Source organism: Rutidosis leptorrhynchoides, chromosome 4 (genome assembly GCF_046630445.1).
Source record: "Rutidosis leptorrhynchoides isolate AG116_Rl617_1_P2 chromosome 4, CSIRO_AGI_Rlap_v1, whole genome shotgun sequence".
In the NCBI taxonomy this organism is placed as follows: Eukaryota; Viridiplantae; Streptophyta; class Magnoliopsida; order Asterales; family Asteraceae; genus Rutidosis; species Rutidosis leptorrhynchoides.
In genome coordinates this window covers 322640122-322653338 of record NC_092336.1, presented here as the reverse complement: position 1 = coordinate 322653338, position 13217 = coordinate 322640122, and the positions used below count along the sequence as shown (strand labels likewise).

The window sequence follows — 13217 nt, the reverse complement described above, 5'->3', positions numbered from 1 at the left end:
GTACATAACACTTTCCACGTCTCAAATTTGAAGAAATGTTTTGCTAAAGAAGATCTCACTATTCCATTGGACGAAATACAAATCAATGAAAAACTTCAATTCATTGAAGAACCCGTCGAAATAATGGATCGTGAGGTTAAGAGACTTAAACAAAACAAGATACTGATTGTTAAGGTTCGATGGAATGCTCGTAGAGGACCCGAGTTCACCTGGGAGCGTGAAGATCAGATGAAGATAAAATACCCGCATTTATTTCCAGAAGATACGTCAACACCTCCAACTGCTTAAAATTTCGGGACGAAATTTATTTAACGGGTAGGTACTGTAGTGACCCAAACTTTTCCATGTTTATATATATATTAAATGAAATTGTTATTTACATGATTAAGTGTTTCCAACATGTTAAGCAATCAAACTTGTTAAGACTTGATAAATTGAAATAGGTTTCATATAGACAATTGACCACCCAAGTTGACCGGTGATTCACGAACGTTAAAACTTGTAAAAACTATACGATGACATATATATGGTTATATATATAGTTAACATGATTTTATTATAAGTATGTATCTCATTAGGTATTTTAACAATGAGTTATATACATAAAAATGAGACTATTAATTTAAGAAACTCGAAAACGATATATATAACGATTATCGTTATAACATCGTCTTACTAGGTACATATGAATCATATTAAGATATTGATACACTTGGTTAATTATGTTAAATGATAAGTAAATATATTATTAAGTGTATTAACAATGAAATACATATGTAAAAATAAGACTACTAACTTAATGATTTCGAAACGAGACATATATGTAACGATTATCGTTGTAACGACATTTAACTGTATATATATCATACTAAGATATATTATATATCATAATATCATGATAATATAACAATTTAACATCTCATTTGTTATAATAAATAATGGGTTAACAACATTCAACAAGATCGTTAACCTAAAGGTTTCAAAACAACATTTACATGTAACGACTAACGATGACTTAACGACTCAGTTAAAATGTATATACATGTAGTGTTTTAATATGTATTCATACACTTTTGAAAGACTTCAAGACACTTATCAAAATACTTCTACTTAACAAAAATGCTTACAATTACATCCTCGTTCAGTTTCATCAACAATTCTACTCGTATGCACCCGTATTCGTACTCGTACAATACACAGCTTTTAGATGAATGTACTATTGGTATACACACTACAATGATCAGCTATTAGCAGCCCATGTGAGTCACTTAACACATGTGGGAACCATCATTTGGCAACTAGCATGAAATATCTCATAAAATTACAAAAATATGAGTAATCATTCATGACTTATTTACATGAAAACAAAATTACATATCCTTTATATCTAATCCATACACCAACGACCAAAAACACCTACAAACACTTTCATTCTTCAATTTTCTTCATCTAATTGATCTCTCTCAAGTTCTATCTTCAAGTTCTAAGTGTTCTTCATAAATTCCAAAAGTTCTAGTTTCATAAAATCAAGAATACTTCCAAGATTGCAAGTTTACTTCCAAGTTTTTTAAATCCATTCCAAGTAATCATCCAAGATCAAGAAACCTTTGTTACTTACAGTAGGTTATCTTTCTAATACAAGGTAATAATCATATTAAAACTTTAATTCAATTTCTATAACTATAACAATCTTATTTCGAGTGGAAATCTTACTTGAAATTGTTTTCGTGTCATGATTCTGCTTCAAGAACTTTCAAGCCATCCAAGGATCCTTTGAAGCTAGATCTATTTTTCTCATTTCCAGTAGGTTTATTCAAGGAACTTGAGGTAGTATTGATGTTCATAACATCATTCGATTCATACATATAAAGCTATCTTATTCGAAGGTTTAAACTTGTAATCACTAGAACATAGTTTAGTTAATTCTAAACTTGTTCGCAAATAAATGTTAATCCTTCTAACTTGACTTTTAAAATCAACTAAACACATGTTCTATATCTATATGATATGCTAACTTAATGATTTAAAACCTGGAAACACGAAAAACACCGTAAAACCGGATTTACGCCGTCGTAGTAACACCGCGGGCTGTTTTGGGTTAGTTAATTAAAAACTATGATAAACTTTGATTTAAAAGTTGTTATTCTGAGAAAATGATTTTTATTATGAACATGAAACTATATCCAAAAATTATGGTTAAACTCAAAGTGAAAGTATGTTTTCTAAAATGGTCATCTAGACGTCGTTCTTTCGATTGAAATGACTACCTTTACAAAAATGACTTGTAACTTATTTTTCCGACTATAAACCTATACTTTTTCTGTTTAGATTCATAAAATAGAGTTCAATATGAAACCATAGCAATTTGATTCACTCAAAACGGATTTAAAATGAAGAAGTTATGGGTAAAACAAGATTGGATAATTTTTCTCATTTTAGCTACGTGAAAATTGGTAACAAATCTATTCCAACCATAACTTAATCAACTTGTATTGTATATTATGTAATCTTGAGATACCATAGACACGTATACAATGTTTCGACCTATCATGTCGACACATCTATATATATTTCGGAACAACCATAGACACTCTATATGTGAATGTTGGAGTTAGCTATACAGGGTTGAGGTTGATTCCAAAATATATATAGTTTGAGTTGTGATCAATACTGAGATACGTATACACTGGGTCGTGGATTGATTCAAGATAATATTTATCGATTTATTTCTGTACATCTAACTGTGGACAACTAGTTGTAGGTTACTAACGAGGACATCTGACTTAATAAACTTAAAACATCAAAATATATTAAAAGTGTTGTAAATATATTTTGAACATACTTTGATATATATGTATATATTGTTATAGGTTCGTGAATCAACCAGTGGCCAAGTCTTACTTCCCGACGAAGTAAAAATCTGTGAAAGTGAGTTATAGTCCCACTTTTAAAATCTAATATTTTTGGGATGAGAATACATGCAGGTTTTATAAATTATTTACAAAATAGACACAAGTACGTGAAACTACATTCTATGGTTGAATTATAGAAATCGAATATGCCCCTTTTTATTAAGTCTGGTAATCTAAGAATTAGGGAACAGACACCCTAATTGACGCGAATCCTAAAGATAGATCTATTGGGCCTAACAAACCCCATCCAAAGTACTGGATGCTTTAGTACTTCGAAATTTATATCATATCCGAAGGGTGTCTCCGAATGATGGGGATATTCTTATATATGCATCTTGTTAATGTCGGTTACCAGGTGTTCACCATATGAATGATTTTTATCTCTATGTATGGGATGTGTATTGAAATATGAAATCTTGTGGTCTATTGTTACGATTTGATATATATAGGTTAAACCTATAACTCACCAACATTTTTGTTGACGATTAAAGCATGTTTATTCTCAGGTGAATACTAAGAGCTTCCGCTGTTGCATACTAAAATAAGGACAAGATTTGGAGTCCATGTTTGTATGATATTGTGTAAAAACTGCATTCAAGAAACTGATTTCAATGTAACATATTTGTATTGTAAACCATTATGTAATGGTCGTGTGTAAACAGGATATTTTAGATTATCATTATTTGATAATCTACGTAAAGCTTTTTAAACCTTTATTTATGAAATAAAGGTTATGGTTTATTTTAAAAATGAATGCAGTCTTTGAAAAACGTCTCATATAGAGGTCAAAACTTCGCAACGAAATCAATTAATATGGAACGTTTTTAATCAATAAGAACGGGACATTTCAATAACTGACCCAAGGAGACCTCTTAAGGGCAGTTATGACCTACCTAGTTGCACCCAATTGTATGATTTTACCCTAATGCATGTTCTTGTTTGATTGCTTCCTTAGGATTAATTGTACTATCCATTGCATGCTCTTGGTATGTTTCTATCTGTTCTACTGTCAGCTTAGCACTGTAATGCTGTATAATGATTAGGATAGTTTAATTCTGCTTAGTCTGATGATAGGTCTGTTAGTTTCCATTCCTGTTTTGTTAACTTAACCCGACAAGCTCCTTCTGTTGTGCTTGTGTTCATTCAATACGGCACGTAGTTACTCTGTCCCTGACAGATAATGAGGGTTAGGATTAGAGCATAACTTCTGATAGCACCTACTGCTTAACCAAGGATTACCTCCGAGGTTCCGTCACTCTGAGAGTGTAACCTATGTGACATACCCGCCTTTGCTCAAAGAGAACTCCGAGAGGTCAAAGAACGGTAGGATTACACAATCGGCTCATCCGATCAGTTCAACATTATCCTGATTAATGGTTTACCTACAACATAACTACCTTTCGCTAGCCTAAGCGTATATCTTGTCAACATTTCCTTGATCTGTATACTCCGGGTAACTCTCCATCCTTTTTACTTTTCTGCATTTTAGATTACTAATTACAAACCCTACTACTATCTTTCCATTTAGGCAAGTTATCTGACAACAATTATATTGGTAATCTTCAATTCGCTAAGCCATTAAAAAACACGAACCTAGGTCAACTTATACTTTCTATCCTTAGAAAGCCAAAAGAAGATTTAGGCCCCGCAATATATAAATTTAATACACATGACCTCTCTACTCCGACTCGTTCGGTCAACCTCATTCCGCAACAAACGAAACCGACTTATCTGGCAATATCAGTCTACAACGGCAATATCAGTCTACAACTTCCTTATAAAGCAATAAAGGATCATGATGTGAGTGACCTCTTTGCATCACCACGCCTCTTAAATGATCAACCGAGTGTAAAATGTTATTAGAGATAAAGAAACGATCCAATTTACTCATTTTAGAGCCATCTTTGTGCCTCCAAGTGAAACGATTACCGCCTAAGAGGACCTCGAACAATTGAGTGTTATTAATGAAAGTATTAAAAGCACTCGCATCAGCAATATAAAAACCAAAACCAAAACGATCCTCCAAACAACGAACGACATTGGTACGTGACGTGGAATGACGTGAAATACCACATTGACATTTAACGGAGAAAGTTAACAACACACTTCTTTTTTATTAAAGAAAAAAACATTTTTATATTTATATATTAAAAGGAAATAGATTACTGAAAATAAAAAAGCACCTAAAATACGTATCTTTTTATAGAATTGGCCCTTTCATCTTAAAACAAGTTCTCCCACACATATAAATTGCTGATTTCGTTACAAACACTAACGGTATATAAACGATCCACGACACTCCCCTTTTTTTCAGTTCTCCAATTCCTCAACTAAATTGAACAAATCTATCTATAAATCATCAATTAAATTATGATATGATCTCAATTGGATCAATTTCCTGCTTATTATGCCGATGGCCACACATTTTATGTCCAAAATTCTTAAATCAGCAGCCACAAACGGGAAACTAGGGTTAGGGTTTTGTCAAAAAAGGTTTATTAGGCGGGTACTAACATGTGAAGAACAGGAATTAATTATTGACGCTGAACCTTTAAAAAACCGAAAGATTGTTGCTTTGTGGGGTAATGGTGATTATGGGAGGTTAGGTTTAGGTAATTTGGAATCGAAATGGAGACCTGCTTTTGTTTCATCTTTCGATGATGGTAATCTGCGTGAGATTGCATGTGGTGGAGCTCACACGTTGTTTTTAACAGGTTGAATTTGTTCATGTATACTTGATATATAATTATCCATTTTATTTTATGATATTGAAGCTATATTGTATAGTTAATATTAATATTGAGACATGTATTTGATTTGATGAAGTGGTATGTTTGTGTTATGTACAGAGAGTGGGAGTGTGTATGCTTCTGGATTGAATGATTGTGGACAACTGGGCGTGGAAGATGGTAGAAGCTACACACTTGTACGGTATATCGTGCTTTTTCTCATGTTATGATTCATTTACTTCTCTTTGTTAGGTTCTACTTTATGTATTTGGTTAACTATAATATCATAAACAGAAGTTACAGTTAAAAAACTTTTATTGGGTATTCATTATAAATGAATTATTTTTGTAGTTTTGTGCTGTATGGCTGAATTATCAATAGATAACTTTAACTTTGATACTAATGTAGGAAGTTTTAAAAGTCTTCCTACATGTTGTCGTACACGATATCACGATCTACTTGATCAGTGAAATAATTTGTGGAATGTTTATATGATGTGGATTGACTTATTATCATTGCAGGATCCAGTTGAAATTTCTGGACTTCCGAATGATATTGTGAAAGTTGCAGCTGGCTATTATCACTCTTCAGCTATTACAGGTTTGTGCATCCAGTTGAGTAAAGGTTTCGGGCATCCATACAGTATTCAAGATATATGAATCATTCAAACAAACTTCTTATCCATATTGTCATTTACAATGTGTCTTTTGAAAACATCTTTTTGAATTGCAGAAAGTGGAGAATTATATGTGTGGGGAAAGAATACCAGTGGCCAACTAGGACTTGGAAGGAGTAAGTTGTTCATATGTGGTTTTTAAAGCTGGACATCTTTTTATGTATTTGCATTCTTTATTAGTAAAATTAAAATTTAAATCAAATGGTAGTACGATTTAGACTCCATTAGTCTTTAAAATTAAGGGGCTCAGTCCACATATTGAACATTGCAGAGACAGGAAAGGTGATTCCAGTACCAACTAAAGTTAATTTTCTGAATGGGGTCCCTATAAAGATGGCTTCTTTAGGTTCTGATCACTCTATTGCTGTTACAGGTTAGAAAACTATGAATATTATTATCTTTTTAAAAAAGGTGTACACTAATATTTACAGTTTCTCTGAACTTCATATTATGATATTGTTATTATGATATTGGTGGTGTAATGTGTTTCAGAAAACGGAGAGGTTTTAAGTTGGGGCGGAGGAGAATCTGGAAGGCTTGGACATGGACACAAAACAAGCCTTTTGGGCTTTTTGAGCACTAGCAGGTTTTTTTCTTTTAATTTTATTTTTTTTTTATTTTTTTATTATTTTTTTTTTTTTCTGTCTGTCTGTCTAGCTGAAACCATCTGCATAGTAATCAGTCAGTAATCATTTATAGGCCAAGGGGAGTAAAATTTTACTGAGGAAATTATGATTTGTTTAAACATGCAAAAAATCAGTCATGAACTTTGAATATGCAAAAAATTAGAAAAGTATGCATTATTTGTCCTTAGCCATGAATTGTACCAAGTGTTATGTAAATTATGCTTTCATTGTTGGTCAATTTGCTAATGTTTTGTAATCAAGAAGATAACATATGGGCTTCTCTTCTAGTGCAGTGAATATACACCAAGGCTTATCAAGGAACTTGAAGGAGCAAAGGTGACATTTGTCATATCTCATTGGCAGTCTTATATAATCCTACTCGCTTCACTCAAAATATTATTATTATTATTATTATTATTATTATTATTATTATTATTATTATTATTATTATTATTATTATTATTATTATTATTATTGATTATTAAAAAAGTCGATAAATAGAAAAATTATTTGTTAAAATTTTGAAAATGGTATAAGGTTATATATAAACTTCTTTATTGAAATTAAATACCTTCTCTATATTATTGAGACGAAAAGCACAACTAAGGTTTCAACCTTTTGCGAATTGTCTCACTTTTGATCATCCATGTCCCTCCAATATTTTATAAAATTACAGATTAAAAGTGTTGCTGCTGGGATGCTACATTCAGCATGTATTGATGGTAACACGTTATCTTTGCATTCTTTAAATTAAAACGCTATAAATATTTGGAATCTAGATTAAAATTTGCATATTATAATTTTAGTTTTTGTAATTTCAGAAAATGGTTCGGTGTTTATTTTTGGGGAAAAGGCAGTAAACAAGTTGGTAGGTACCAGAAGCAGATGTTTCGAATATTGATTGCATATCATCTAATAAAAAAGTAGTACTATAATTTTATCTGAGTCAACTACTAATTATGAACTAAAAAACATGTATGTAGGTCTCTAGAGAAGGAGGTACTGTTACAACTCCATCTATGATACGGGAATTACCATTTTCAGAACAAGTTGCTTGCGGGGCTCATCACACATGTGTTGTCACCAGTAATTTCTGCCTCTTTATACTATTCACTCTGAAACTTCCTATTTTTGGATATTATGAGATATTTCATACAGTATATTTTAAACAAGGTATCAAAAATCACTACTCGGGGAGTAGTACTCCTTCAGGACTTTTTAGGGTGTACTCGACAACTCGGGGAGTACTCGGATGTTGACCAAGTTTGACTTAGATTGAGTTTTGACAGAGTAATCCCAAGTATTGGCTGACTTTTGACTGATTTTCCGAGTAATTCCGAGTTTTGGCCGAATTTTGACCGAGTACTTGGTGAGTACTCCCCCGTGTTGCAAAAACCGAGAACTCGCCGAGTAATTCCAAGTTCTGCAACACTAAATTTCAAATACCAGCATGACCAAATATGTGTAAACTTTTATTTATTTCTTTATCCTGCCTTATCATCATATGTGCTGTGTATCTTTGTAACTTTGGTGTTAATTGCCAAATTTTGACCACAAAGGAGGTGGAGAACTATATACATGGGGATCTAATGAAAATGGTTGTCTGGGTACTGGGTATGTCATCTGTACTTATATATCTCAGATGTTGTTTATTGGCCGGCCAAACACACGTTTTAAATTTGTTACGTTTTCTTATTTCAGCGATACACATACGGTTCATGTGCCAGAAAGAGTTCAAGGTCCTTTCCTGATGCAATCTGTTTCCAAGGTAAGTTTTCTAAATCGTTTATTAATAGAGGTGGCAATTTGGGTGAGGGCGGGCAATGGGTAGTTTTGTTGTACGGGTTGGGTGTGGTTGAAATGATCCAAAGAACCTCTCCATTTTCTTTAAATTTTGATATTAAAAAAAAAAATACTGTAAATAAATAAACTATTACAAAACTATATTATGTCCACTAAAATACTACTATTTTGGATAAAATTCGGTTAGAAGTGTTTTTATACACCAAATTACTCCTACGGGTGACTCTCATCTTATTTGACTTCTTTACATTTTTCTTTATTGCCAGTTGGGTTCGCTAGAAATAAAACATAACCCGAAGTATGCCATCTGTATTAATTACCATAATAGTTATCGGCTGAAAGATAATGACCAACATTACAAGACTTATCCAATATTACATGTTGTATGTTTACGTGTTAGTTGCCTTTTGGCTTGTGGTACAGTAGTGACGTATATTTTCATAAGCAGGTATCGTGTGGCTGGAAGCATACAGCAGCTATATCTGGTAAGTGGTTATATGCTTGAAAGCATTTTGTACTTAAAATTCATCTCATGTATAAATTATAAGCAATATGTCTTATGAACAGGACGTGTTTTATGTCACATGCTCAAATCAGAAACTTCAGCTAAAAGGGGAACGAGTCAAATAAATTGAAACTTTCTTAAAGACCCATCTTCTTAATTTACCATTTTAATACTCATGTTGGTTTTTTAAGACTATGAGCCATACACTATGAACATGATGTAATTATGTTACTCTTAGGGAGGGACGTGATGGTAGGTATTTGAAGGCATATTTTTCATTCACTCTATGAATCTTTCTTTTAGAAGAAATTTGAGTCAAATCTTTTTCATTTTCACGTTTTCAGTATATATATATATATATATATATATATATATATATATATATATATATATATATATATATATATATATATATATAGTGGTAGGATCAAAAGGGAAGTAACCATTCGGGAGGAAGCTGGGGGAAGCAAAAACTTTTTTCTTTTTTTTCGTTTTTTGAAAAAACTTTGTTCACGAACATTATAGATGAGATGAAAATATGAACATTTAGTAGAGACACTTTGTGATAAATGTTTTTATTTTGGCGGGAAAACGCTCGAAGAAGTAATATATAACAATTATCGTGTTTTTCGAGCGTATTTTGAGGTTTTAGCTATTGGGGTTTAGATATTAGGGTTTAGATATTAGGGTTTATAGGGTTTAGATATTAGGGTTTAGAAATTTAGGGTTTAGAAATTTAGGGTTTAGGGTTTAGATTTAGGGTTTAGATTTAGGATTTAGATTGAGTTTTTAACACGAATGGTTTAGAGTTTAGGGTTTAGGGTTTAGGGTTTGGTGTTTTGGGTTTATAGAATAAACCCAAAACACCAAACCCTAAACCCTAAACTCTAAATCGGGCTAAATTTTACTTCACAAAACATGGAAAAAAACGTTCATATTCTTCACGAACAATATTATCTTGAATGTTATTTTTGTCGATCGTTTTCCCGCCTAAATAATAACATTCATCACGAAGTGTCTCTTCTAAATGTTTATATTTTTGTGTGATCTTGATGCCGAAAAAAAAAAAAAAATTTGCTTCTCCCTGCTTCCCCCCGATTGGTTACTTCCCCATTGATCCTGCCCCTATATATATATATATATATATATATATATATATATATATATATATATATATATATATAGTGAAAGGATCTAGAGAGAACTTGGAACCCATAGCACCATGTTATTTCACTTATTTCACTTGCATGCCAAGCCTTTCTTAGCACCATGTTATTTCACTTATTTCACTCATATTAGTAAGGGTTTCGTCCTATCGCATCAATTCATTCCTAAACATAAATTAGGGTTTAGAAATTAGGGTTTAGGGTTTATATTTAGGGTTTAGATCGAGTTTTTAACACGAACGGTTTAGAGTTTAGGGTTTAGGGTTATGGATAACTAAACCCTAAACTCTAAATCGGGCTAAATTTTGAAAAAAATTCGAAAAAAAAAAATTGAATTTTTTTAATCTCACATCAGCATGCCACGTCAGCAGACTGACTGCCACGTCAGCACATACTGAGCCACGTGTCAGTCTGTGCTGCCGTGGCAGTCAGTATGGCTGACGTGGCAGTCAGTCTGCTGACATGGAATTAAAAAATTTCAATTTTTTTTTTCCACCCAAAAAAAAAAAATTTCGGAATTTTTTTTTTTTTGAATTTTTTTTCTTCAAAGAATAGGTGCATATGGTAGGTGCATGTACATTAATATGTGAGTTCTCTAGGTTCTCTCCCTACCCAAGTTCTCCATCGATCCTCACCCTATATATATGTATATATATATATATATATATATATATATATATATATATATATATATATATATATATAGGTATTGATCTTTGGTGATCCTGTTATCATTTTGATGGCTAATCAAATGTTTTTGCTAATTATTGTGTATTTTTGCTTGCATGCATGTAGATGGCAATGTTTATACTTGGGGATGGGGTGGCGCCATGGGCACTTTTTTTGAAGAGGAACATTCTTCTGGTGGACAGTTGGTTTGTTTCCATCTTCACTAACATTCTTTAATATAAGAAGCTTATTCTTTATAATATATCTATACGCCTAGTGTACGCTAGCAGATTAAATGGCCTTTTTTGTCTCAAAAGCCATTAGTTACGACTTACGTGCAACCTATTTTTGAATTCAGACTATAGTTGGCACAACGAGTGGGTTGGAATAGAATTTCAAAATGAGTAACATTTCTTTGTGGGTTAGGCTGCGGTCTAATCACATGAATAAAACTATTGAGGGTGAATGTAGACCACCTATTTGACCCTATTAGTGATAAGACAACTTATGTTGACCCATTCATAAGTATATAGGTCAAAATTTCCACTTCTATTCCGACAATTTATTTGCAATATATTTTAAATTAATATTTTTCCACTATTATTCTTGATGATAAATAATATTGATCTCTATGAAGTGTATATAAAGTGGTTGAAACTTGACAGTAAATGTGAGTGATTATTCTTTCATTCTGTATATTTATTTATTAATTTCCATTGACATGGAAAACATTTGCTTATTCCAGCTTGCATCGTTAGGCTCATAACAGTTTTAGATAAGTAGTTAAGATTCTCCATCAGAAGTTTAAATATATTATATATATATATGGAGCGTTATATAAATAAATTATTAATTTAATAAGTGGGTTTTTGATTTGGGACAACCTAACAAGACTATTTATCAGTTCGCCAAATAAGTGGGTTGGCTTTATACTTTATTACAAAGTAATTATTATACCCAAACTCCCAAATATAATCCACGTGTTGCTTAAAATCCAATTTTGTGGATACAGGGCCTAGGAGATGATGTGGATTACGTTGAACCTACAAAGGTTAACTTTGGTGAAAATGTGAAAGCAGTGCAAATATCATGTGGGTTTAATCACACTGGGGCCCTACTCGAATACAACTGATTACGAACAACGAAACGAGTCCCAGTTGCTTGCAGTTCGCTGTTGAGTGCTTTTGTACAGTCCCCACAGTCAATGAGTGATACAGAAGAGATACATGAACCAATAACTGTAGTACACAAAAAGGATGCAGAGTAAAGACTTGCAACTTCAAACCTGCGTGTGATTAAGCTAAGTATATGTTGAATTTATTATTGTACAGATCTCTCAAAACATAAAAGCGTAGTGTATATGAAATTCCTGTTTATTTCCTATAACAATAATTTGTGATCCTCTTGTTCTGATTTGTAAGTTTCACTGAAATTGATTCCCAACTTTGATATTAAACGTATATATACGTTTATCATTTTCTGCAAGTGTTTGTACGTGGGAATTTTATATATCTTCTGGGTAGACCATGTGATGTCATGTTGTAAGTTTTTGGTAGACAATTTTTTCCCTTCTTTTTAAATACAAGGAAAAAATTGAAATACACGATAAAACGGATAAATTGATTATATTTTTTTTAGTTTAGGGCCTTTAGGCTACTCAGTAAACTGAGATGTATGCGGTTAACCTGATTATCATTGATCGTTATAACACGAAAAAAAATAATCCTTTTTGTTTGACTTTTTTCCCTGGCCAACAAGATTCTTATTATTTCTGCTGCAACGCATTAGACCTTTATTAAGCTAAAATTTGTTTGATGAGATAAAAATATTCAACGGTTCTACGGCTCTATATGCTCTTAACCTCGTATGGAGTGCAATATCCACTTGATGCATAATTTTCACTTTTAAAAACGCATTTTCATTCAAAGCTTTCTTCTCCAACAGATCTGAACAAATCGAATAGCAAATCCAGCAAAACAGAGTGTAAATACTCAATAACAAGTAACCAAGATATACTTACCCAACCCTAACTAATAAAAGCTAAGCCACCACAACTAGAATCAAGGAAAAACTTCAAATCACCTTCACAACTGATAAAGCAAAGCACCACAATTATAGAGAATGAAACGAA

The 13217-nt window shown here is 32.3% G+C and overlaps 1 protein-coding gene across 8 annotated transcripts; it reads left to right on the top strand.

The window, feature by feature from the left end:
* Window positions 1-5168: 5168 nt before the first annotated feature.
* Window positions 5169-12589, top strand: LOC139843678 (ultraviolet-B receptor UVR8). 8 transcript variants are annotated; one of them, XM_071833801.1, is made up of 15 exons: window positions 5172-5626; window positions 5762-5838; window positions 6163-6241; window positions 6374-6433; window positions 6589-6690; window positions 6810-6903; window positions 7237-7279; window positions 7620-7665; window positions 7744-7811; window positions 7927-7942; window positions 8503-8557; window positions 8645-8711; window positions 9195-9231; window positions 11213-11292; window positions 12099-12584. In XM_071833801.1, the coding sequence occupies exons 1-15, from the start codon at window positions 5320-5322 to the stop codon at window positions 12216-12218; spliced, it is 1251 nt and encodes a 416-aa protein (XP_071689902.1). In that variant the 5' UTR covers window positions 5172-5319; the 3' UTR covers window positions 12219-12584. The 8 variants fall into 8 exon arrangements, with proteins under 8 accessions (XP_071689906.1, XP_071689905.1, XP_071689902.1 ...); XM_071833803.1 differs by having other exon boundaries at window positions 5173-5626; window positions 7765-7811; XM_071833802.1 differs by having other exon boundaries at window positions 5173-5626; window positions 7750-7811.
* Window positions 12590-13217: the final 628 nt, after the last annotated feature.